The sequence below is a fragment of the Oncorhynchus keta genome, unplaced genomic scaffold (assembly GCF_023373465.1).
Source record: "Oncorhynchus keta strain PuntledgeMale-10-30-2019 unplaced genomic scaffold, Oket_V2 Un_contig_2549_pilon_pilon, whole genome shotgun sequence".
Classification (NCBI taxonomy): Eukaryota; Metazoa; Chordata; class Actinopteri; order Salmoniformes; family Salmonidae; genus Oncorhynchus; species Oncorhynchus keta.
Window position 1 is genome coordinate 27,501 of NW_026284474.1, and position 25,000 is coordinate 52,500.

The 25,000-nt window shown below is 43.1% G+C and overlaps 1 protein-coding gene and 1 long non-coding RNA gene across 3 annotated transcripts in view; one reads left to right on the forward strand and one right to left on the reverse strand.

Moving 5' to 3' along the window:
* The window catches only part of pald1a (phosphatase domain containing paladin 1a), a gene marked incomplete at its 5' end in the record, with an annotated part of 152,399 nt that overhangs the window by 27,080 nt on the left and 100,319 nt on the right, over positions 1-25,000 (forward strand). Inside the window, 7 exons of the mRNA XM_052506094.1 lie at positions 4,400-4,487; positions 4,578-4,682; positions 4,832-4,853; positions 5,253-5,329; positions 18,582-18,716; positions 20,300-20,416; positions 20,584-20,763. Coding sequence (XP_052362054.1) covers positions 4,400-4,487; positions 4,578-4,682; positions 4,832-4,853; positions 5,253-5,329; positions 18,582-18,716; positions 20,300-20,416; positions 20,584-20,763 — 724 coding nt within the window. The remainder of the gene's footprint in view (positions 1-4,399; positions 4,488-4,577; positions 4,683-4,831; positions 4,854-5,252; positions 5,330-18,581; positions 18,717-20,299; positions 20,417-20,583; positions 20,764-25,000) is intronic.
* LOC127922376 (uncharacterized) lies at positions 5,348-15,918 on the reverse strand. Of its 2 annotated transcripts, none has more exons than XR_008111113.1 (3): positions 15,784-15,918; positions 14,248-14,348; positions 5,348-6,130 (listed from the first exon to the last, which is right to left on the reverse strand). It is a non-coding gene; the product is annotated as an uncharacterized LOC127922376 (long non-coding RNA). The 2 variants fall into 2 exon arrangements; XR_008111112.1 differs by having other exon boundaries at positions 14,248-14,399.

A 25,000-nucleotide genomic window follows, 5' to 3' on the forward strand; every position in this document is an offset into this window, starting at 1 on the left:
GGAAGGCTTTCCACTAGATGTTGGAACATTGCTGCTATAACAGCCTCCACTCTTCTGGGAAGGCTTTCCACTAGATGTTGGAACATTGCTGCTATAACAGCCTCCACTCTTCTGGGAAGGCTTTCCACTAGATGTTGGAACATTGCTGCTATAACAGCCTCCACTCTTCTGGGAAGGCTTTCCACTAGATGTTGGAACATTGCTGCTATAACAGCCTCCACTCTTCTGGGAAGGCTTTCCACTAGATGTTGGAACATTGCTGCTATAACAGCCTCCACTACTCTGGGAAGGCTTTCCACTAGATGTTGGAACATTGCTGCTATAACAGCCTCCACTCTTCTGGGAAGGCTTTCCACTAGATGTTGGAACATTGCTGCTATAACAGCCTCCACTCTTCTGGGAAGGCTTTCCACTAGATGTTGGAACATTGCTGCTATAACAGCCTCCACTCTTCTGGGAAGGCTTTCCACTAGATGTTGGAACATTGCTGCTATAACAGCCTCCACTCTTCTGGGAAGGCTTTCCACTAGATGTTGGAACATTGCTGCTATAACAGCCTCCACTCTTCTGGGAAGGCTTTCCACTAGATGTTGGAACATTGCTGCTATAACAGCCTCCACTCTTCTGGGAAGGCTTTCCACTAGATGTTGGAACATTGAACATTGCTGCTATAACAGCCTCCACTCTTCTGGGAAGGCTTTCCTGGGAACTAGATGTTGGAACATTGCTGCTATAACAGCCTCCACTCTTCTGGGAAGGCTTTCCACTAGATGTTGGAACATTTGCTGCTATAACAGCCTCCACTCTTCTGGGAAGGCTTTCCACTAGATGTTGGAACATTGCTGCTATAACAGCCTCCACTCTTCTGGGAAGGCTTTCCACTAGATGTTGGAACATTGCTGCTATAACAGCCTCCACTCTTCTGGGAAGGCTTTCCACTAGATGTTGGAACATTGCTGCTATAACAGCCTCCACTCTTCTGGGAAGGCTTTCCACTAGATGTTCTGGGATTGCTTTCCACTAGATGTTGGAACATTGCTGCTATAACAGCCTCCTCCACTCTTCTGGGAAGGCTTTCCACTAGATGTTGGAACATTGCTGCTATAACAGCCTCCCCCACTCTTCTGGGAAGGCTTTCCACTAGATGTTGGAACATTGCTGCTATAACAGCCTCCACTCTTCTGGGAAGGCTTTCCACTAGATGTTGGAACATTGCTGCTATAACAGCCTCCACTCTTCTGGGAAGGCTTTCCACTAGATGTTGGAACATTGCTGCTATAACAGCCTCCACTCTTCTGGGAAGGCTTTCCACTAGATGTTGGAACATTGCTGCTATAACAGCCTCCACTCTTCTGGGAAGGCTTTCCACTAGATGTTGGAACATTGCTGCTATAACAGCCTCCACTCTTCTGGGAAAGGCTTTCTTCACTAGATGTTGGAACATTGCTGCTATAACAGCCTCCACTCTTCTGGGAAGGCTTTCCCTAGATGTTGGAACATTGCTGCTATAACAGCCTCCACTCTTCTGGGAAGGCTTTCCACTAGATGTTGGAACATTGCTGCTATAACAGCCTCCACTCTTCTGGGAAGGCTTTCCACTAGATGTTGGAACATTGCTGCTATAAGAGCCTCCACTCTTCTGGGAAGGCTTTCCACTAGATGTTGGAATGTTGCTGCTATAACAGCCTCCACTCTTCTGGGAAGGCTTTCCACTAGATGTTGGAATGTTGCTGCAGGGACTTGCTTCCATTCAGCCACAAGCACATTAGTGAGGTCTGACACTGATGTTGGGTGACTAGGTCTGGCTCGCAGTCGGCGTTCCAATTCATCCCAAAGGTGTTCGATGGAGTTAAGGTCAGGGCTCTGTGCAGGCCAGTCAAGTTCTTCCACACTGATCTCAACAAACAATTTCTACATGGACCTCGCTTTGTGCACAGAATCGTCTAGAATGTCATTGTATGCTGTAGCATTAAGATTTCCCTTCACTGGAACGAAGGGGCCCGAAACCATGAAAAACAGCCCTAGACCATTATTCCTCCTCCTCCAAACTTTACAGTTGGCACTATGCATTCGGGCAGGTAGTGTTCTCCTGGCATCCGCCAAACACAGATATCTCCGTTGGACTGCCAGCTGATGAAGCGTGATTCATCACTCCAGAGAACGCGTTTCCCCTGCTCCAAAGTGTAATGGCGGCGAGCTTTACACCACTCCAGCTGGTCCTGTTCTCTGAGCTTGTGTGGCCTACCAGTTTGCGGCTGAGCCGTTGTTGCTCCTAGACGTTTCCACTTCACAATAACAGCACTTACAGTTGACCGGGGCAGCTCTAGCAGGGAAGAAATTTGACAAACTGACTTGTTGGAAAGGTGGCATCCTACGACGGGGCAACATTGAAAGTCACTGAGCTCTTCAGTTCGGGTCATTCTAGTGCCCATGTTTGTATATAGAGATTACATGGCTGTCTTGGCCAAAAGTTTTGAGAATTTCCACAAAGTTTGCTGCTTCAGTGTCTTTAGATATTTTTTTGTCAGATGCTACTATGGAATACTGAAGTATAATTACAAGCATTTCATAAGTGTCAAAGGCTTTTATTGACAATTACATGAAGTTGATGCAAAGAGTCAGTATTTGCAGTGTTGACCCTTGTTTTTCAAGACCTCTGCAATCCGCCCTGGCATGCTGTCAATTAACTTCTGGGCCACATCCTGACTGATGGCAGCCCATTCTTGCATATCAATGCTTGGAGTTTGTCAGAATTTGTGGATTTTTGTTTGTCCACCCACCTCTTGAGGATTGACCACAAGTTCCCAATGGGATCAAGGTTTGGGGAGTTTCCTGGCCATAGACCCAAAATATTGATGTTTTGTTCCCCGAGCCACTTAGTTATCACTTTTGCCTTATGGCAAGGTGCTCCATCATGCTGGAAAAGGCATTTTTCTTCGCCAAACTGTTCCTGGAGGGTTGGGAGTATTTGCTCTCTGAAGATGTGCTGGTACCATTCTTTATTCATGGCTGTGTTCTTAGGCAAAATTGTGAGTGAGCCCACTCCCTTGGCTGAGAAGCAACCCCACACATGAATGGTCTCAGGTTGCTTTACTGTTGGCATGACACAGGACTGATGGTAGCGCTCACCTTCTCTTCTCCGGACAAGCTTTTTTCCGGACGCCCCAAACAATCGGAAAGGGGATTCATCAGAGATAATGACTACCCCAGTCCTCAGCAGTCCAATCCCTGTACCTTTTATGAATATCAGGCTGTCCCTGATGTTTTTCCTGGAGAAAAGTGGCTTCTTTGCTGCCCTTCTTGGCACCAGGCCATCTTCCAAAAGTCTTCGCCTCAATGTGCGTGCAGATGCACTCACACCTGCCTGCTGCCATTCCTGAGCACGCTCTGTACTGGTGGTGCCCCGATCCCGCAGCTGAATCAACTTTAGCAGATGGTCCTGGCACTTGCTGGACTTTCTTGGGCGCCCTGAAGCCTTCTTCACAACAATTGAATTCTTGATGATCCAATAAATGGTTGATTTAGGTGCAATCTTACTGCCAGCAGTATCCTTGCCTGTGAAGCCCTTTTTGTGCAAAGCAATGATAACGGCACGTGTTTCCTTGCAGGTAACCATGGTTGACAGAGGAAGAACAATGATTCCAAGCACCACCCTCATTTTGAAGCTTCCAGTCTGTTATTCGAACTCAATCAGCATGACAGAGTGATCTCCAGCCTTGTCCTCGTCAACACTCACACCTGTGTTATCGAGAGAATCACTGACACGATGTCAGCTGGTCATTTTGTGGCAGGGCTGAAATGCAATGGAAATGTTTTTTGGGGATTCAGTTCATTTGCATGGCAAAGAGGGACTTTGCAATTCATCTGATCACTCTTCATAACATTCTGGAGTATATGCAAATTACCATTATACAAACTGAGGGAGCAGACTTTGTGAAAATTAATATTTGTGTCATTCTTAAAACTTTTGGCCATGACTGTACACCTGTCAGCAATGGGTGTGGCTGAACTAGCCGAATCCACTCATTTGAAGGGGTGTCCCACATACTTTTGTGTATGTAGTGTATTACCGGGCTGTCATTGCATATAAGACATTGTTTACCTTTATTTTACCAGACAATTAAGAACAATCACTATGATATTGATCCAGATTATACCCAGAGGGCAACATTTGCCTCGTGACGTGTTAATGATGTTTTCTGTTTGCAAACTGTTTTTCTGCTTGAGTTAACATCATTATTACATCAGTATAACCAGATTTGCCCACTGGGCAGGCCTATGTTTCAATCAAATGATGGGTTGATCAGTGTCATAATAAACCACTGGTGATGTAGTTGAACTGTAATGAAGCGTTTTAAAGATGGCCGCCTGTCCGTTTTTTTTTTTTTTTTTTTTCCAGAGCGGAAGAGGCAGAAGCCAAGCCCCTGTTCCAAGTCATTCAGAGCCTCATCAACAGACTACCTGAAGGCCAACAGGTCATGGAAGAGGTGAGTGATGCTGAAATGTGTTAACTCGTTAGATACATTGTGATAGTTTCCCCAGCGTCTAAATCATCGACTGTCCCTTTGCTTCTTCAGGTTGACCAAGCGATCGCTCTGTGTTCAGAAATGCACAACATAAAAGAAGCGATGTATGAAAATAAGAAGAAGCTTGAAGCCATCGGAGATGATTATCAAATTCAGGTGGGTTTATGTTTCAGATTGAGCAAAACAATATCAGTACTCTATGATGATTCTGATACAGGAATATGATGCTGCTGTGCTTAGCTAGTATGTTATGATTCTAGGGAGCTATAAGACTACTGTCTGACTCCTTGATGTCTGTCTCCTAGGGAAGCACGACCAAAGACTACTGTCTGACTCCTTGATGTCTGTCTCCTAGGGAAGCACGACCAAAGACTACTGTCTGACTCCTTGATGTCTGTCTCCTAGGGAAGCACGACCAAAGACTACTGTCTGACTCCTTGATGTCTGTCTCCTAGGGAAGCACGACCAAAGACTACTGTCTGACTCCTTGATGTCTGTCTCTTCTAGGGAAGCACGACCAAAGACTACTGTCTGACTCCTTGATGTCTGTCTCCTAGGGAAGCACGACCAAAGACTACTGTCTGACTCCTTGATGTCTGTCTCCTAGGGAAGCTTTCTGTCTGACTCCTTGATGTCTGTCTCTTCTAGGGAAGCATGACCAAAGACTACTGTCTGACTCCTTGAGCCGACCAAAGACTACTGTCTCCTTGATGTCTGAGACCAAAGACTACTTTCCACAGAGCCATCCAAGCCTGGAACGTTATTTCTACCTGATTGTGTTCAACGCGTACCTTCATGAACAGGTATGGCGTTGTCCCAAATGGTTCCCTATTCCCTTTATAGTGCACTACTTTTGACAAGCGAGTATTATCTTTCACACATACATACAGGCCAATGTTATTTAGCATTGACTCTGCTGGTTTTCTGTCTGTCATTGTTTGTGCTTTGAGATGACAAGTGTCCTGTTTTTACCAAATACATCTCCAATACGAAGACATCTCAATCTTTATGTCCTGTTTTTACCAAATACATCTCCAATACGAAGACATCTCAATCTTTATGTCTGTTTTTACCAAATACATCTCAATCTTTATGTCCTGTTTTTACCAAATACATCTCCAATACGAAGACATCTCAATCTTTATGTCTGTTTTTACCAAATACATCTCCAATACGAAGACATCTCAATCTTTATGTCCTGTTTTTACCAAATACATCTCCAATACGAAGACATCTCAATCTTTATGTCCTGTTTTTACCATGGCAAACTGACATCTCAATCTTTATGTCTGTTTTTACCATGGCAAACAGACATCTCAATCTTTATGTCCTGTTTTTACCAAATACATCTCCAATACGAAGACATCTCAATCTTTATGTCCTGTTTTTACCATGGCAAACAGACATCTCAATCTTTATGTCTGTTTTTACCATGGCAAACAGACATCTCAATCTTTATGTCCTGTTTTTACCATGGCAAACAGACATCTCAATCTTTATGTCCTGTTTTTACCAAATACATCTCCAATACGAAGACATCTCAATCTTTATGTCTGTTTTTACCAAATACATCTCCAATACGAAGACATCTCAATCTTTATGTCCTGTTTTTACCAAATACATCTCCATGGCAAAAGACTCTCAATCTTTATTTCCTGTTTTTACCATGGCAAAAGACATCTCAATCTTTATGTCCTGTTTTTACCATGGCAAACTGACATCTCAATCTTTATGTCTGTTTTTACCATGGCAAACTGACATCTCAATCTTTATGTCTGTTTTTACCATGGCAAACAGACATCTCAATCTTTATGTCCTGTTTTTACCAAATACATCTCCAATACGAAGACATCTCAATCTTTATTTCCTGTTTTTACCATGGCAAACAGACATCTCAATCTTTATTTCCTGTTTTTACCATGGCAAACAGACATCTCAATCTTTATTTCCTGTTTTTACCATGGCAAACAGACATCTCAATCTTTATTTCCTGTTTTTACCAAATACATCTCCAATACGAAGACATCTCAATCTTTATGTCCTGTTTTTACCAAATACATCTCCAATACGAAGACATCTCAATCTTTATGTCTGTTTTTACCAAATACATCTCCAATACGAAGACATCTCAATCTTTATGTCTGTTTTTACCAAATACATCTCCAATACGAAGACATCTCAATCTTTATGTCCTGTTTTTACCAAATACATCTCCAATACGAAGACATCTTTTTTCCGGTCACAACTTGCAGGCTTGTTTTCGAATTGCTGTGCGTTTTGTTGCCAACCTATTTTGCTACCTGACAACTTTACGGGTTTCACTTTTTAATTACCGTTCATATATTTATTTATTTTTTCCTCAACTTTTTCACTCCGGACGCTTTATCTGGACACGATTCGTCAGGACCTCCAACAGCCGAAGCTAAGTAGTAACATTAACATGATGCCTTCTAATTGCAGCCGCTGTGTTCGCCTTACGGCGAGGATAGCTGTACTGCAAGCCCAGCTTCAGACGCAATCGTTAGGCAAGGGTAATTTCAGTGTAGGAAAGGATGAAACAGCGTCTGTGCCACCAGTAAGTACAGATAGTAGTATAAATCCCCTGGCACAGTCCTCGCAGCCGGACAACTTTCTCACGGTTTCTGGAAGGAAATGCTGTAGGAAAGCTCAACCGGTGTCGCTCATTCAGCAGACAGAAACTTTCAACCGGTTTTCCCCATTAAGCAGCGGGTCGGTGTCAGAGGCCGAGTCTTCTCTGGTCTCTACTCCTCCCGTTACGGGGTCTGAGACGCCGAAGCTTCCCACCATTAGCTCTGACAAATTGAAAACTCTAGTCATTGGCGACTCCATTACCCGCAGTATTAGACTTAAAGCGAATCATCCAGCGATCATACACTGTTTACCCGGGGCAGGGCTACCGACGTTAAGGCTAATCTGAAGATGGTGCTGGCTAAAGCTAAAACTGGCGAGTGTAGAGAGTATAGAGATATTGTTATCCACGTCGGCACCAACGATGTTAGGATGAAACAGTCAGAGATCACCAAGCGCAACATAGCTTCTGCGTGCATATCAGCTAGAAAGATGTGTCGGCATCGAGTAATTGTCTCTGGCCCCCTCCCAGTTAGGGGAGTGATGAGCTCTACAGCAGAGTCTCACAACTCAATCGCTGGTTGAAAACTGTTTTCTGCCCCTCCCAAAAGATAGAATTTGTAGATAATTGGCCCTCTTTCTGGGACTCACCCACAAACAGGACCAAGCCTGACCTGCTGAGGAGTGACGGACTCCATCCTAGCTGGAGGGGTGCTCTCATCTTATCTGCCAACATAGACAGGGCTCTAACTCCTCTAGCTCCACAATGAAATAGGGTGCAGGCCAGGCAGCAGGCTATTAGCCAGCCTGCCAGCATAGTGGAGTCTGCCACTAGCATAGTCAGTGTAGTCAGCTCAGCTATCACCATTGAGACCGTGTCTGTGCCTCGACCTAGGTTGGGCAAAACTAAACATGGCGGTGTTCGCCTTAGCAATCTCACTAGGATAAAGACCACCTCCATTCCTGTCATTACTGAAAGAGATCATGATACCTCACATCTCAAAATAGGGCTACTTAATGTTAGATCCCTTACTTCAAAGGCAATTATAGTCAATGAACTAATCACTGATCATAATCTTGATGTGATTGGCCTGACTGAAACATGGCTTAAGCCTGATGAATTTACTGTGTTAAATGAGGCCTCACCTCCTGGCTACACTAGTGACCATATCCCCGTGCATCCCGCAAAGGCGGAGGTGTTGCTAACATTTACGATAGCAAATTTCAATTTACAAAAAAAAAATGACGTTTTCGTCTTTTGAGCTTCTAGTCATGAAATCTATGCAGCCTACTCAATCACTTTTTATAGCTACTGTTTACAGGCCTCCTGGGCCATATACAGCGTTTCTCACTGAGTTCCCTGAATTCCTATCAGACCTTGTAGTCATTGCAGATAATATTCTAATCTTTGGTGACTTTAATATTCACATGGAAAAGTCCACAGACCCACTCCAAAAGGCTTTTGGAGCCATCATCGACTCAGTGGGTTTTGTCCAACATGTCTCTGGACCCACTCACTGTCACAGTCATACGCTGGACCTAGTTTTGTCCCATGGAATAAATGTTGTGGATCTTAATGTTTTTCCTCATAATCCTGGACTATCGGACCACCATTTTATTACGTTTGCAATTGCAACAAATAATCTGCTCAGACCCCAACCAAGGAACATCAAAAGTCGTGCTATAAATTCACAGACAACACAAAGATTCCTTGATGCCCTTCCAGACTCCCTCTGCCTACCCAAGGACGCCAGAGGACAAAAATCCGTTAACCACCTAACTGAGGATCTCAATTTAACCTTGCGCAATACCCTAGATGCAGTTGCACCCCTAAAAACTAAAAAATGTCTCATAAGAAACTAGCTCCCTGGTACACAGAAAATACCCGAGCTCTGAAGCAAGCTTCCAGAAAATTGGAACGGAAATGGCGCCACACCAAACTGGAAGTCTTCCGACTAGCTTGGAAGGACGGTACCGTGCAGTACCGAAGAGCCCTTACTGCTGCTCGATCGTCCTATTTTTCTAACTTAATTGAGGAAAATAAGAACAATCCGAAATTCCTTTTTGATACTGTGGCAAAGCTAACTAAAAAGCAGCATTCCCCAAGAGAGGATGACTTTCACTTTAGCAGTGATAAATTCATGAACTTCTTTGAGGAAAAGATTATGATTATTAGAAAGCAAATTACGGACTCCTCTTTAAACCTGCGTATTCCTCCAAACCTCAGTTGTCCTGAGTCTGCACAACTCTGCCAGGACCTAGGATCAAGAGAGACGCTCAAGTGTTTTAGTACTATATCTCTTGACACAATGATGAAAATAATCATGGCCTCTAAACCTTCAAGCTGTATACTGGACCCTATCCCAACTAAACTACTGAAAGAGCTGCTTCCTGTGCTTGGCCCTCCTATGTTGAACATAATAAACGGCTCTCTATCCACTGGATGTGTACCAAACTCACTAAAAGTGGCAGTAATAAAGCCTCTCTTGAAAAAGCCAAACCTTGACCCAGAAAATATCAAAAACTATCGGCCTATATCGAATCTTCCATTCCTCTCAAAGATTTTAGAGAAGGCTGTTGCGCAGCAACTAACTGCCTTCCTGAAGACAAACAATGTATACGAAATGCTTCAGTCTGGTTTTAGACCCCATCATAGCACTGAGACGGCACTTGTGAAGGTGGTAAATGACATTTTAATGGCATCGGACCGAGGCTCTGCATCTGTCCTCGTGCTCCTAGACCTTAGTGCTGCTTTTGATACCATCGATCACCACATTCTTTTGGAGAGATTGGAAACCCAAATTGGTCTACACGGACATGTTCTGGCCTGGTTTAGGTCTTATCTGTCGGAAAGATATCAGTTTGTCTCTGTGAATGGTTTGTCCTCTGACAAATCAACTGTACATTTCGGTGTTCCTCAAGGTTCTGTTTTAGGACCACTATTGTTTTCACTATATATTTTACCTCTTGGGGATGTTATTCGAAAACATAATGTAAACTTTCACTGCTATGCGGATGACACACAGCTGTACATTTCAATGAAACATGGTGAAGCCCCAAAATTGCCCTCGCTAGAAGCATGTGTTTCAGACATAAGGAAGTGGATGGCTGCAAACTTTCTACTATTAAACTCGGACAAAACAGAGATGCTTGTTCTAGGTCCCAAGAAACAAAGAGATCTTCTGTTGAATCTGACAATTAATCTTAATGGTTGTACAGTCGTCTCAAATAAAACTGTGAAGGACCTCGGCGTTACTCTGGACCCTGATCTCTCTTTTGAAGAACATATCAAGACCATTTCGAGGACAGCTTTTTCCATCTACGTAACATTGCAAAAATCAGAAACTTTCTGTCCAAAAATGATGCAGAAAAATTAATCCATGCTTTTGTCACTTCTAGGTTAGACTACTGCAATGCTCTATTTTCCGGCTACCCGGATAAAGCACTAAATAAACTTCAGTTAGTGCTAAATACGGCTGCTAGAATCCTGACTAGAACCAAAAAATTTGATCATATTACTCCAGTGCTAGCCTCTCTACACTGGCTTCCTGTCAAAGCAAGGGCTGATTTCAAGGTTTTACTGCTAACCTACAAAGCATTACATGGGCTTGCTCCTACCTACCTCTCTGATTTGGTCCTGCCGTACATACCTACACGTACGCTACGGTCACAAGACGCAGGCCTCCTAATTGTCCCTAGAATTTCTAAGCAAACAGCTGGAGGCAGGGCTTTCTCCTATAGAGCTCCATTTTTATGGAACGGTCTGCCTACCCATGTCAGAGACGCAAACTCGGTCTCAACCTTTAAGTCTTTACTGAAGACTCATCTCTTCAGTGGGTCATATGATTGAGTGTAGTCTGGCCCAGGAGTGGGAAGGTGAACGGAAAGGCTCTGGAGCAACGAACCGCCCTTGCTGTCTCTGCCTGGCCGGTTCCCCTCTTTCCACTGGGATTCTCTGCCTCTAACCCTGTTACGGGGCTGAGTCACTGGCTTGCTGGGGCTCTCTCGTGCCGTCCCTGGGGGGTGCGTCACCTGGGTGGGTTGATTCACTGTTGTGGTCGGCCTGTCTGGGTTGCCCCCCTTGGGTTGTACCGTGGCGGAGATCTTTGTGGGCTATACTCGGCCTTGTCTCAGGATGGTAAGTTGGTGGTTGAAGATATCCCTCTAGTGGTGTGGGGGATGTGCTTTGGCAAAGTGGGTGGGTTATATCCTTCCTGTTTGGCCCTGTCCGGGGTGTCCTCGGATGGGGCCACAGTGTCTCCTGACCCCTCCTGTCTCAGCCTCCAGTATTTATGCTGCAGTAGTTTATGTGTCGGGGGGCTAGGGTCAGTTTGTTATATCTGGAGTACTTCTCCTGTCCTATTCGGTGTCCTGTGTGAATCTAAGTGTGCGTTCTCTAATTCTCTCCTTCTCTCTTTCTTTCTCTCTCTCGGAGGACCTGAGCCCTAGGACCATGTCCCAGGACTACCTGACATGAGGACTCCTTGCTGTCCCCAGTCCACCTGGCCATGCTCCTGCTCCAGTTTCAACTGACCTGAGCCCTAGGACCGTGCCCCAGGACTACCTGACATGAAGGCTCCTTGCTGTCCCCAGTCCACCTGACTGTGCTGCTGCTCCAGTTTCAACTGTTCTGCCTTATTATTATTCGACCATGCTGGTCATTTATGAACATTTGAACATCTTGGTCATGTTCTGTTATAATCTCTACCCGGCACAGCCAGAAGAGGACTGGCCACCCCACATAGCCCGGTTCCTCTCTAGGTTTCTTCCTAGGTTTTGGCCTTTCTAGGGAGTTTTTCCTAGCCACTGTGCTTTTACACCTGCATTGTTTGCTGTTTGGGGTTTTAGGCTGGGTTTCTGTACAGCACTTTGAGATATCAGCTGATGTACGAAGGGCTATATAAATAAATTTGATTTGATTTGATTTGATCTCAATCTTTATTTCCTGTTTTTACCATGGCAAACAGACATCTCAATCTTTATTTCCTGTTTTTACCAACGCAAACAGACATCTCAATCTTTATTTCCTGTTTTTACCATGGCAAACAGACATCTCAATCTTTATTTCCTGTTTTTACCAACGCAAACAGACATCTCAATCTTTATTTCCTGTTTTTACCATGGCAACCAGACATCTCAATCTTTATGTCCTGTTTTTACCATGGCAAACAGACATCTCAATCTTTATTTCCTGTTTTTACCAACGCAAACAGACATCTCAATCTTTATGTCCTGTTTTTACCATGGCAAACAGACATCTCAATCTTCATTTCCTGTTTTTACCATGACAAACAGACATCTCAATCTTTGTCTGTTTTTACCATGGCAAACTGACATCTCAATCTTTATGTCCTGTTTTTACCATGGCAAACAGACATCTCAATCTTTATTTCCTGTTTTTACCTTGGCAAACTGACATCTCAATCTTTATTTCCTGTTTTTACCATGACAAACAGACATCTCACTCTTTATTTCCTGTTTTTACCATGGAAAACAGACATCTCAATCTTTATGTCCTGTTTTTACCATGGCAAACATACATCTCAATCTTTATGTCCTGTTTTTACCATGGCAAACAGACATCTCAATCTTTATGTCCTGTTTTTACCATGGCAAACAGACATCTCAATCTTTATTTCCTGTTTTTACCATGGCAAATAGACATCTCAATCTTTATGTCCTGTTTTTACCATGGCAAACAGACATCTCAATCTTTATGTCCTGTTTTTACCATGGCAAACAGACATCTCAATCTTTATTTCCTGTTTTTACCATGGCAAACAGACATCTCAATCTTTATGTCCTGTTTTTACCATGGCAAACAGACATCTCAATCTTTATTTTCTGTTTTTACCATGGAAAACAGACATCTCAATCTTTATGTCCTGTTTTTACCATGGCAAACAGACATCTCAATCTTTATGTCCTGTTTTTACCATGGCAAACAGACATCTCAATCTTTATTTCCTGTTTTTACCATGGCAAATAGACATCTCAATCTTTATGTCCTGTTTTTACCATGGAAAACAGACATCTCAATCTTTGTCTGTTTTTACCATGGCAAACAGACATCTCAATCTTTATTTCCTGTTTTTACCAACGCAAACAGACATCTCAATCTTTATTTCCTGTTTTTACCATGGCAAACAGACATCTCAATCTTTGTCTGTTTTTACCATGGCAACCAGACATCTCAATCTTTATTTCCTGTTTTTACCTTGGCAAACAGACATCTCAATCTTTATTTCCTGTTTTTACCATGGCAAACAGACATCTCAATCTTTATGTCCTGTTTTTACCATGGCAAACAGACATCTCAATCTTTATTTCCTGTTTTTACCTTGGCAAACAAATACATCTCAATCTTTATGTCCTGTTTTTACCATGGCAACCAGACATCTCAATCTTTATTTCCTGTTTTTACCAACGCAAACAGACATCTCAATCTTTATTTACTGTTTTTACCATGGCAAACAGACATCTCAATCTTTATGTCCTGTTTTTACCATGGCAAACAGACATCTCAATCTTTATTTCCTGTTTTTACCATGGCAAACAGACATCTCAATCTTTATGTCCTGTTTTTACCATGGCAAACAGACATCTCAATCTTTATTTCCTGTTTTTACCATGGCAAACAGACAGCTCAATCTTTATTTCCTGTTTTTACCATGGCAAACAGACAGCTCAATCTTTATGTCCTGTTTTTACCATGGCAAACAGACATCTCAATCTTTATGTCCTGTTTTTACCATGGCAAACTGACATCTCAATCTTTATGTCCTGTTTTTACCAACGCAAACAGACATCTCAATCTTTATTTCCTGTTTTTACCTTGGCAAACAGACATCTCAATCTTTATTTCCTGTTTTTACCTTGGCAAACAGACATCTCAATCTTTATTTCCTGTTTTTACCATGGCAAACAGACATCTCAATCTTTATGTCCTGTTTTTACCAAATACATCTCCAATACGAAGACATCTCAATCTTTATGTCCTGTTTTTACCATGGCAAACAGACATCTCAATCTTTATTTACTGTTTTTACCAAATACATCTCCAATACGAAGACATCTCAATCTTTATGTCCTGTTTTTACCATGGCAAACAGACATCTCAATCTTTATTTACTGTTTTTACCAAATACATCTCCAATACGAAGACATCTCAATCTTTATGTCCTGTTTTTACCAAATACATCTCCAATACGAAGACATCTCAATCTTTATGTCCTGTTTTTACCAAATACATCTCCAATACGAAGACATCTCAATCTTTATGTCCTGTTTTTACCATGGCAAACAGACATCTCAATCTTTATTTACTGTTTTTACCATGGCAAACAGACATCTCAATCTTTGTCTGTTTTTACCATGGCAAACAGACATCTCAATCTTTATTTCCTGTTTTTACCATGGCAAACAGACATCTCAATCTTTATGTCCTGTTTTTACCATGGCAAACAGACATCTCAATCTTTATTTCCTGTTTTTACCATGGCAAACAGACATCTCAATCTTATTTACTGTTTTTACCATGGCAAACAGACATCTCAATCTTTGTCTGTTTTTACCATGGCAAACTGACATCTCAATCTTTATGTCCTGTTTTTACCATGGAAAACAGACATCTCAATCTTTATGTCCTGTTTTTACCATGGCAAACATACATCTCAATCTTTATGTCCTGTTTTTACCATGGCAAACAGACATCTCAATCTTTATTTCCTGTTTTTACCATGGCAAACAGACATCTCAATCTTTATGTCCTGTTTTTACCATGGCAAACAGACATCTCAATCTTTATTTCCTGTTTTTACCTTGGCAAACAGACATCTCAATCTTTATTTCCTGTTTTTACCTTGGCAAACAGACATCTCAATCTTTATTTCCTGTTTTTACCATGGCAAACAGACATCTCAATCTTTATTTACTGTTTTTACCATGGCAAACAGACATCTCAATCTTTGTCTGTTTTTACCATGGCAAACTGACATCTCAATCTTTATGTCCTGTTTTTACCAACGCAAACAGACATCTCAATCTTTATGCCCTGTTTTTACCATGGCAAACTGACATCTCAATCTTTATGTCCTGTTTTTCCAACGCAAACAGACATCTCAATCTTTATTTCCTGTTTTTACCTTGGCAAACAGACATCTCAATCTTTATTTCCTGTTTTTACCTTGGCAAACAGACATCTCAATCTTTATTTCCTGTTTTTACCATGGCAAACAGACAGCTCAATCTTTATTTCCTGTTTTTACCATGGCAAACAGACATCTCAATCTTTATGTCCTGTTTTTACCATGGCAAACAGACATCTCAATCTTTATGTCCTGTTTTTACCATGGCAAACAGACATCTCAATCTTTATTTCCTGTTTTTACCAACGCAAACAGACATCTCAATCTTTATTTCCTGTTTTTACCATGGCAACCAGACATCTCAATCTTTATGTCCTGTTTTTACCATGGCAAACAGACATCTCAATCTTTATTTCCTGTTTTTACCAACGCAAACAGACATCTCAATCTTTATGTCCTGTTTTTACCATGGCAAACAGACATCTCAATCTTCATTTCCTGTTTTTACCATGGCAAACAGACATCTCAATCTTTATGTCCTGTTTTTACCATGGCAAACAGACATCTCAATCTTTATTTACTGTTTTTACCAAATACATCTCCAATACGAAGACATCTCAATCTTTATGTCCTGTTTTTACCAAATACATCTCCAATACGAAGACATCTCAATCTTTATGTCCTGTTTTTACCAAATACATCTCCAATACGAAGACATCTCAATCTTTATGTCCTGTTTTTACCATGGCAAACAGACATCTCAATCTTTATTTCCTGTTTTTACCATGGCAAACAGACATCTCAATCTTTATTTCCTGTTTTTACCATGGCAAACAGACATCTCAATCTTTATTTCCTGTTTTTACCATGGCAAACAGACATCTCAATCTTTATGTCCTGTTTTTACCATGGCAAACAGACATCTCAATCTTTATTTCCTGTTTTTACCATGGCAAACAGACATCTCAATCTTTATTTACTGTTTTTACCATGGCAAACAGACATCTCAATCTTTATGTCCTGTTTTTACCATGGCAAACAGACATCTCAATCTTTATTTCCTGTTTTTACCATGGCAAACAGACATCTCAATCTTTATTTCCTGTTTTTACCTTGGCAAACAGACATCTCAATCTTTATTTCCTGTTTTTACCATGGCAAACAGACATCTCAATCTTTATTTCCTGTTTTTACCATGGCAAACAGACATCTCAATCTTTGTCTGTTTTTACCATGGCAAACTGACATCTCAATCTTTATGTCCTGTTTTTACCATGGCAAACAGACATCTCAATCTTTATTTCCTGTTTTTACCATGGCAAACAGACATCTCAATCTTTATGTCCTGTTTTTACCATGGCAAACAGACATCTCAATCTTTATTTCCTGTTTTTACCATGGCAAACAGACATCTCAATCTTTATTTCCTGTTTTTACCATGGCAAACAGACATCTCAATCTTTATTTCCTGTTTTTACCATGGCAAACAGACATCTCAATCTTTATTTCCTGTTTTTACCATGGCAAACAGACATCTCAATCTTTATGTCCTGTTTTTACCATGGCAAACAGACATCTCAATCTTTATTTCCTGTTTTTACCATGGCAAACAGACATCTCAATCTTTATTTCCTGTTTTTACCAACGCAAACAGACATCTCAATCTTTATTTCCTGTTTTTACCATGGCAAACAGACATCTCAATCTTTATGTCCTGTTTTTACCATGGCAAACAGACATCTCAATCTTTATTTCCTGTTTTTACCAACGCAAACAGACATCTCAATCTTTATGTCCTGTTTTTACCATGGCAAACAGACATCTCAATCTTCATTTCCTGTTTTTACCATGACAAACAGACATCTCAATCTTTATTTTCTGTTTTTACCATGGCAAACTGACATCTCAATCTTTATGTCCTGTTTTTACCATGGCAAACAGACATCTCAATCTTTATTTCCTGTTTTTACCTTGGCAAACTGACATCTCAAATCTTTATTTCCTGTTTTTACCATGGCAAACAGACATCTCAATCTTTATTTCCTGTTTTTACCATGGCAAACAGACATCTCAATCTTTATTTCCTGTTTTTACCATGGCAAACAGACATCTCAATCTTTATTTCCTGTTTTTACCATGGCAAACAGACATCTCAATCTTTATGTCCTGTTTTTACCATGGCAAACAGACATCTCAATCTTTGTCTGTTTTTACCATGGCAAACAGACATCTCAATCTTTATTTCCTGTTTTTACCAACGCAAACAGACATCTCAATCTTTATTTCCTGTTTTTACCATGGCAAACAGACATCTCAATCTTTATTTCCTGTTTTTACCATGGCAAACAGACATCTCAATCTTTATTTACTGTTTTTACCATGGCAAACAGACATCTCAATCTTTGTCTGTTTTTACCATGGCAAACTGACATCTCAATCTTTATGTCCTGTTTTTACCATGGCAAACAGACATCTCAATCTTTATTTCCTGTTTTTACCTTGGCAAACAGACATCTCAATCTTTATTTCCTGTTTTTACCATGGCAAACAGACAGCTCAATCTTTATTTCCTGTTTTTACCATGGCAAACAGACATCTCAATCTTTATGTCCTGTTTTTACTATGGCAAACAGACATCTCAATCTTTATTTCCTGTTTTTACCATTGCAAACAGACAAATCAGCAAACATCTCAATCTTTATTTCCTGTTTTTACCATGGCAAACAGACATCTCAATCTTTATTTCCTGTTTTTACCATGGCAAACAGACATCTCAATCTTTATTTCCTGTTTTTACCATGGCAAACAGACATCTCAATCTTTTTTCTGTTTTTACCATGGCAAACAGACATCTCAATCTTTATGTCCTGTTTTTACCATGGCAAACAGACATCTCAATCTTTATGCCCTGTTTTTACCATGGCAAACAGACATCTCAATCTTTATGTCCTGTTTTTACCAACGCAAACAGACATCTCAATCTTTATTTCCTGTTTTTACCTTGGCAAACAGACATCTCAATCTTTATTTCCTGTTTTTACCTTGGCAAACAGACATCTCAATCTTTATTTCCTGTTTTTACCTTGGCAAACAAATACATCTCAATCTTTATGCCCTGTTTTTACCATGGCAAACAGACATCTCAATCTTTATGTCCTGTTTTTACCATGGCAACCAGACATCTCAATCTTTATTTCCTGTTTTTACCAACGCAAACAGACATCTCAATCTTTATTTACTGTTTTTACCATGGCAAACAGACATCTCAATCTTTATGTCCTGTTTTTACCATGGCAAACAGACATCTCAATCTTTATTTCCTGTTTTTACCATGGCAAACAGACATCTCAATCTTTATGTCTGTTTTGTGGTGTTGCAGTATTCTCTTGGCTTTGCGTCCAACTTCAGCCAGTGGCTGTGTGCTCACCCCTGGGTGTACCGCCTGCTGGCCTGTATGGACCTATCAGAACTCTCCGCTCCGCCTGATCTCGTCACCAAGGGAGCCCGCGTTCTGGTGAGAACCTCCCGCCAAATGACATCACACTCAGTCAGACCCACTGCAGAACATAGAACCCAGTCAGACCCACTGCAGAACATGGAACCCAGTCAGACCCACTGCAGAACATAGAACTCAGTCAGACCCACTGCAGAACATAGAACCCAGTCAGACCCACTGCAGAACATAGAACCCAGTCAGACCCACTGCAGAACATGGAACCCAGTCAGACCCACTGCAGAACATAGAACTCAGTCAGACCCACTGCAGGACATCACACTCAGTCAGACCCACTGCAGAACATGGAACCCAGTCAGACCCACTGCAGAACATCACACTCAGTCAGACCCACTGCAGAACATCACACTCAGTCAGACCCACTGCAGAACATGGAACCCAGTCAGACCCACTGCAGAACATCACCCTCAGTCAGACCCACTGCAGGACATCACACTCAGTCAGACCCACTGCAGAACATAGAACTCAGTCAGACCCACTGCAGGACATCACACTCAGTCAGACCCACTGCAGAACATAGAACCCAGTCAGACCCACTGCAGAACATGGAACCCAGTCAGACCCACTGCAGAACATAGAACTCAGTCAGACCCACTGCAGAACATAGAACCCAGTCAGACCCACTGCAGAACATAGAACCCAGTCAGACCCACTGCAGAACATGGAACCCAGTCAGACCCACTGCAGAACATAGAACTCAGTCAGACCCACTGCAGAACATAGAACCCAATCAGACCCACTGCAGAACATGGAACCCAGTCAGACCCACTGCAGAACATAGAACCCAGTCAGACCCACTGCAGAACATGGAACCCAGTCAGACCCACTGCAGAACATGGAACCCAGTCAGACCCACTGCAGAACATAGAACTCAGTCAGACCCACTGCAGAACATAGAACCCAGTCAGACCCACTGCAGAACATAGAACCCAGTCAGACCCACTGCAGAACATGGAACCCAGTCAGACCCACTGCAGAACATAGAACTCAGTCAGACCCACTGCAGAACATGGAACCCAGTCAGACCCACTGCAGAACGTGGAACCCAGTCAGACCCACTGCAGAACATGGAACCCAGTCAGACCCACTGCAGAACATCACACTCAGTCAGACCCACTGCAGAACATGGAACCCAGTCAGACCCACTGCAGAACGTGGAACCCAGTCAGACCCACTGCAGAACATCACACTCAGTCAGACCCACTGCAGGACATGGAACCCAGTCAGACCCACTGCAGAACGTGGAACCCAGTCAGACCCACTGCAGAACATCACACTCAGTCAGACCCCCTGCAGAACATCACACTCAGTCAGACCCACTGCAGAACATCACACTCAGTCAGACCCACTGCAGAACATCACACCCAGTCAGACCCCCTGCAGAACATCACACTCAGTCAGACCCACTGCAGAACATCACACTCAGTCAGACCCACTGCAGAACATGGAACCCAGTCAGACCCACTGCAGAACATCACACCCAGTCCATGTTTGTTTGCCTTGTGTAATAAATACATTCACTGGAAATCTATCTCATTATCTTATTGACTTACGTGTGTGTGTGTGTGTGCGTGTGCGCGCAGGTTGCTCACGAGTACCTGTCTCCAGACATACTCAGCACAGTGAAGGAGATGAAGGTGGCTAACTTCAGAAGAGTCCCCAAGATGCCTGTCTACGGCATGTCACAGCCTACATCAGAGGTACGATCAACACCAAGCCCGTAGCGCCTATCACATCTGGTCAAACGTCCAAAATGCTCTTTTCATCCGTTTTCTCTTTAGCAGACGTGACCTTTTGAAGTCCGTCCCCAGTTGATCCTGTACGTTTTGTCTGTGAAGCTGAACTGAACGGGTTGTGTGTTCTGTAGGCGACGGGTGCTGTGTTGACCCACCTGACGGATGAGAAGAGGAAGTACAGCCACGTCCTGTGGGTCAACCTGCAGGAGGAGCTGGTTCTGGAGGGGAACGGACAGATCTTCACCCCCAGAGAGCCGTCCTGTATGGGGCAACACATCCCTGTCCCCGCCACAGACCCCACGCAGATAGAGGTACTATACACTATATATACAGCAGTATGTGGACAGCCCTTCACATTAGTGGATTAGGCTATTTCAGCCACACCTGTTGCTGACAGGTGTAACAAAATCGAGCCCACAGCCATGCAATCTCCATAGACAAACATTGGCAGTAGTATGGCCTTACTGAAGAGCCCAGTGACTTTCAAGTGCGTAGCGCGTAAAAAATAGTTTGGCCTCGGTTGCAACACTCACTACCGGGTTCCAAACTGCCTCTGGAAGCAACATCACCACAAGAACTGTTTGTCAGGAGCTTCAAGAAATGGGTTTCCATGGATGAGCAGCCGCACACAAACCTATGATCACCATGTGCAATGCCACCTGTCAGCTGGAGTGGTGTTAAGCTCACTGCCATTGGACTCTGGAGCAGTGGAAATGCGTTCTCTGGAGTGATGAATCACGCTTCACTATCTGGCAGTCCAACGGAAGAATCTGGGTTTGGCGGATGCTCGGAGAACACTACCTGCCTGAATGCATAGTTCCAACTGTAAATTTTGGTGGAGGAGGTATAATGATCTGGGGCTGTTCTTCATGGTTCGAGCCCCTTAGTTCCAGGGAAGGGAAATCTTAACCCCACAGCATACAATGACATTCTAGACCATTCTGTGCTTCCATCTTTGTGGCAACAGTTTGGGGAAGGCCCTTTCCTGTTTCAACATGACAATGTCCCTGTGCACAAAGCGAGGTCCATACAGAAATGGTTTGTCAAGATCGGTGTGGAAGAACTTGACTGGCCTGCAGAGCCCTGACCTCAACCACATCGAACACCTTTGGGATGAATTGGAATGCCGACTGTGAACCAGGCCTCATCACCCAACATCAGTGTCAGACCTCACTAATGCTGTTGTGGCTGAATGGAAGCAAGTCCCTGCAGCAATGTTCCAACATCTCGTGGAAAGCCTTCCCAGAGGAGTGGAGGCTGTTATAGCAGCAATGTTCCAACATCTAGTGGAAAGCCTTCCCAGAAGACTGGAGGCTGTTATGGCAGCAATGTTCCAACATCTAGTGGAAAGCCTTCCCAGAAGAGTGGAGGCTGTTAGAGCAGCAATGTTCCAACATCTAGTGGAAAGTCTTCCCAGAAGAGTGGAGGCTGTTAGAGCAGCAATGTTCCAACATCTAGTGGAAAGTCTTCCCAGAAGAGTGGAGGCTGTTATAGCAGCAATGTTCCAACATCTAGTGGAAAGCCTTCCCTGAAGAGTGGAGGCTGTTATAGCAGCAATGTTCCAACATCTAGTGGAAAGCCTTCCCAGAAGAGTGGAGGCTGTTATAGCAGCAATGTTCCAACATCTAGTGGAAAGCCTTCCCAGAAGAGTGGAGGCTGTTAGAGCAGCAATGTTCCAACATCTAGTGGAAAGCCTTCCCAGTAGAGTGGAGGCTGTTATAGCAGCAATGTTCCAACATCTAGTGGAAAGCCTTCCCAGTAGAGTGAAGGCTGTTATAGCAGCAATGTTCCAACATCTAGTGGAAAGCCTTCCCAGAAGAGTGGAGGCTGTTATAGCAGCAATGTTCCAACATCAGTCTTCCCAGTAGAGTGAGGCTGTTATAGCAGCAATGTTCCAACATCAGTGGAAAGCCTTCCCAGTGTGAAGGCTGTTATAGCAGCAATGTTCCAACATCTAGTGGAAAGCCTTCCCAGAAGAGTGGAGGCTGTTATAGCAGCAATGTTCCAACATCTAGTGGAAAGCCTTCCCAGAAGAGTGGAGGCTGTTATAGCAGCAATGTTCCAACATCTAGTGGAAAGCCTTCCCAGAAGAGTGGAGGCTGTTATAGCAGCAATGTTCCAACATCTAGTGGAAAGCCTTCCCAGAAGAGTGGAGGCTGTTATAGCAGCAACGTTCCAACATCTAGTGGAAAGCCTTCCCAGAAGAGTGGAGGCTGTTATAGCAGCAATGTTCCAACATCTAGTGGAAAGCCTTCCCAGAAGAGTGGAGGCTGTTATAGCAGCAATGTTCCAACATCTAGTGGAAAGCCTTCCCAGAAGAGTGGAGGCTGTTATAGCAGCAATGTTCCAACATCTAGTGGAAAGCCTTCCCAGAAGAGTGGAGGCTGTTATAGCAGCAATGTTCCAACATCTAGTGGAAAGCCTTCCCAGAAGAGTGGAGGCTGTTATAGCAGCAATGTTCCAACATCTAGTGGAAAGCCTTCCCAGAAGAGTGGAGGCTGTTATAGCAGCAATGTTCCAACATCTAGTGGAAAGCCTTCCCAGAAGAGTGGAGGCTGTTATAGCAGCAATGTTCCAACATCTAGTGGAAAGCCTTCCCAGAAGAGTGAAGGCTGTTATAGCAGCAATGTTCCAACATCTAGTGGAAAGCCTTCCCAGAAGAGTGAAGGCTGTTATAGCAGCAATGCATCTTCCCAGAAGAGTGGAGGCTGTTATAGCAGCAATGTTCCAACATCTAGTGGAAAGCCTTCCCAGAAGAGTGGAGGCTGTTATAGCAGCAATGTTCCAACATCTAGTGGAAAGCCTTCCCAGAAGAGTGGAGGCTGTTATAGCAGCAATGTTCCAACATCTAGTGGAAAGCCTTCCCAGAAGAGTGGAGGCTGTTATAGCAGCAATGTTCCAACATCTAGTGGAAAGCCTTCCCAGAAGAGAAAGCCTTCCCAGAAGAGTAGAGGGCTGTTATAGCAGCAACGTTCCAACATCTAGTGGAAAGCCTTCCCAGAAGAGTGGAGGCTGTTATAGCAGCAATGTTCCAACATCTAGTGGAAAGCCTTCCCAGAAGAGTGGAGGCTGTTAGAGCAGCAATGTTCCAACATCTAGTGGAAAGCCTTCCCAGAAGAGTGGAGGCTGTTAGAGCAGCAATGTTCCAACATCTAGTGGAAAGCCTTCCCAGAAGAGTGGAGGCTGTTATAACAGCAGAGGGGGGAACAACTCCATATTAATGCCTATGATTTAGGAATGAGATGTTTGAATAGCAGGTGTCCACATACTATTGGTGTACTAACACATCCATGTCCTCACCTCAGACCTCATGCACACAGAGGTACTACCTTTTTGAAATGTTATTTTTTTTAACTGGCAAAACCAGTTAAGAACACATTCTTATTTTCAATGACGGCCTGGGAACAGTGGGTTAACTGGTCTAGGAACAGTGGGTTAACTGGTCTAGGAACAGTGGGTTAACTGCCTGTTCAGGGGCAGAACGACAGATTTGTACCTTGTCAGCTCGGGGGTTTGAACTCGCAACCTTCCGGTTACTAGTCCAACGCTCTAACCACTAAGCTACCCTGCCGCCCCTAACCATAACCCCATACACAGAGGTACTAACTAACCCAGACCCCCCACACACACAGAGGTACTAACAAACTAACCCTAAACCCACACACACAGAGGTACTAACTAAATAACCCTTACCCCACACACACAGAGGTACTAACTAACCGTAATCCCACACACACAGAGGTACTAACTAACTAACCCTAAACCCACACACACAGAGGTACTAACTAACTAACCCTAAACCCACACACAGAGGTACTAACTAAATAACCCTTACCCCACACACACAGCGGTACTAACTAACCCTAACCCCACACACACAGAGGTAACTAACTAACTAACCCTAAACCCACACACACAGAGGTACTAACTAACCCAGACCCCATACACACAGAGGTACTAACTAACCCTAACCCCCAGTACATATAGGTACTAACTAACCCTAACCCCCAGTACATAACAGTACTAACTAACCCTAACCCCACACATAACAGTACTAACAAACCCTAACCCCCAGTACATAGAGGTACTAACTAACCCTAACCCACAGTACATAGAAGTACTAACTAACCCTAACCCCCAGTACATAGAGGTACTAACTAACCCTAACCCCACACATAACAGTACTAACAAACCCTAACCCCCAGTACATAGAGGTACTAACTAACCCTAACCCACAGTACATAGAAGTACTAACTAACCCTAACCCCCAGTACATAGAGGTACTAACTGACCCTAACCCACAGTACATAGAAGTACTAACTAACCCTAACCCCCAGTACATAGCGGTACTAAGTGACCCTAACCCCCAGTACATAGAGGTACTAACTAACCCTAACCCCCAGTACATAGAGGTACTAACTAACCCTAACCCACAGTACATAGAAGTACTAACTAACCCTAACCCCCAGTACATAGCGGTACTAAGTGACCCTAACCCCCAGTACATAGCGGTACTAAGTGACCCTAACCCCCAGTACATAGAGGTAC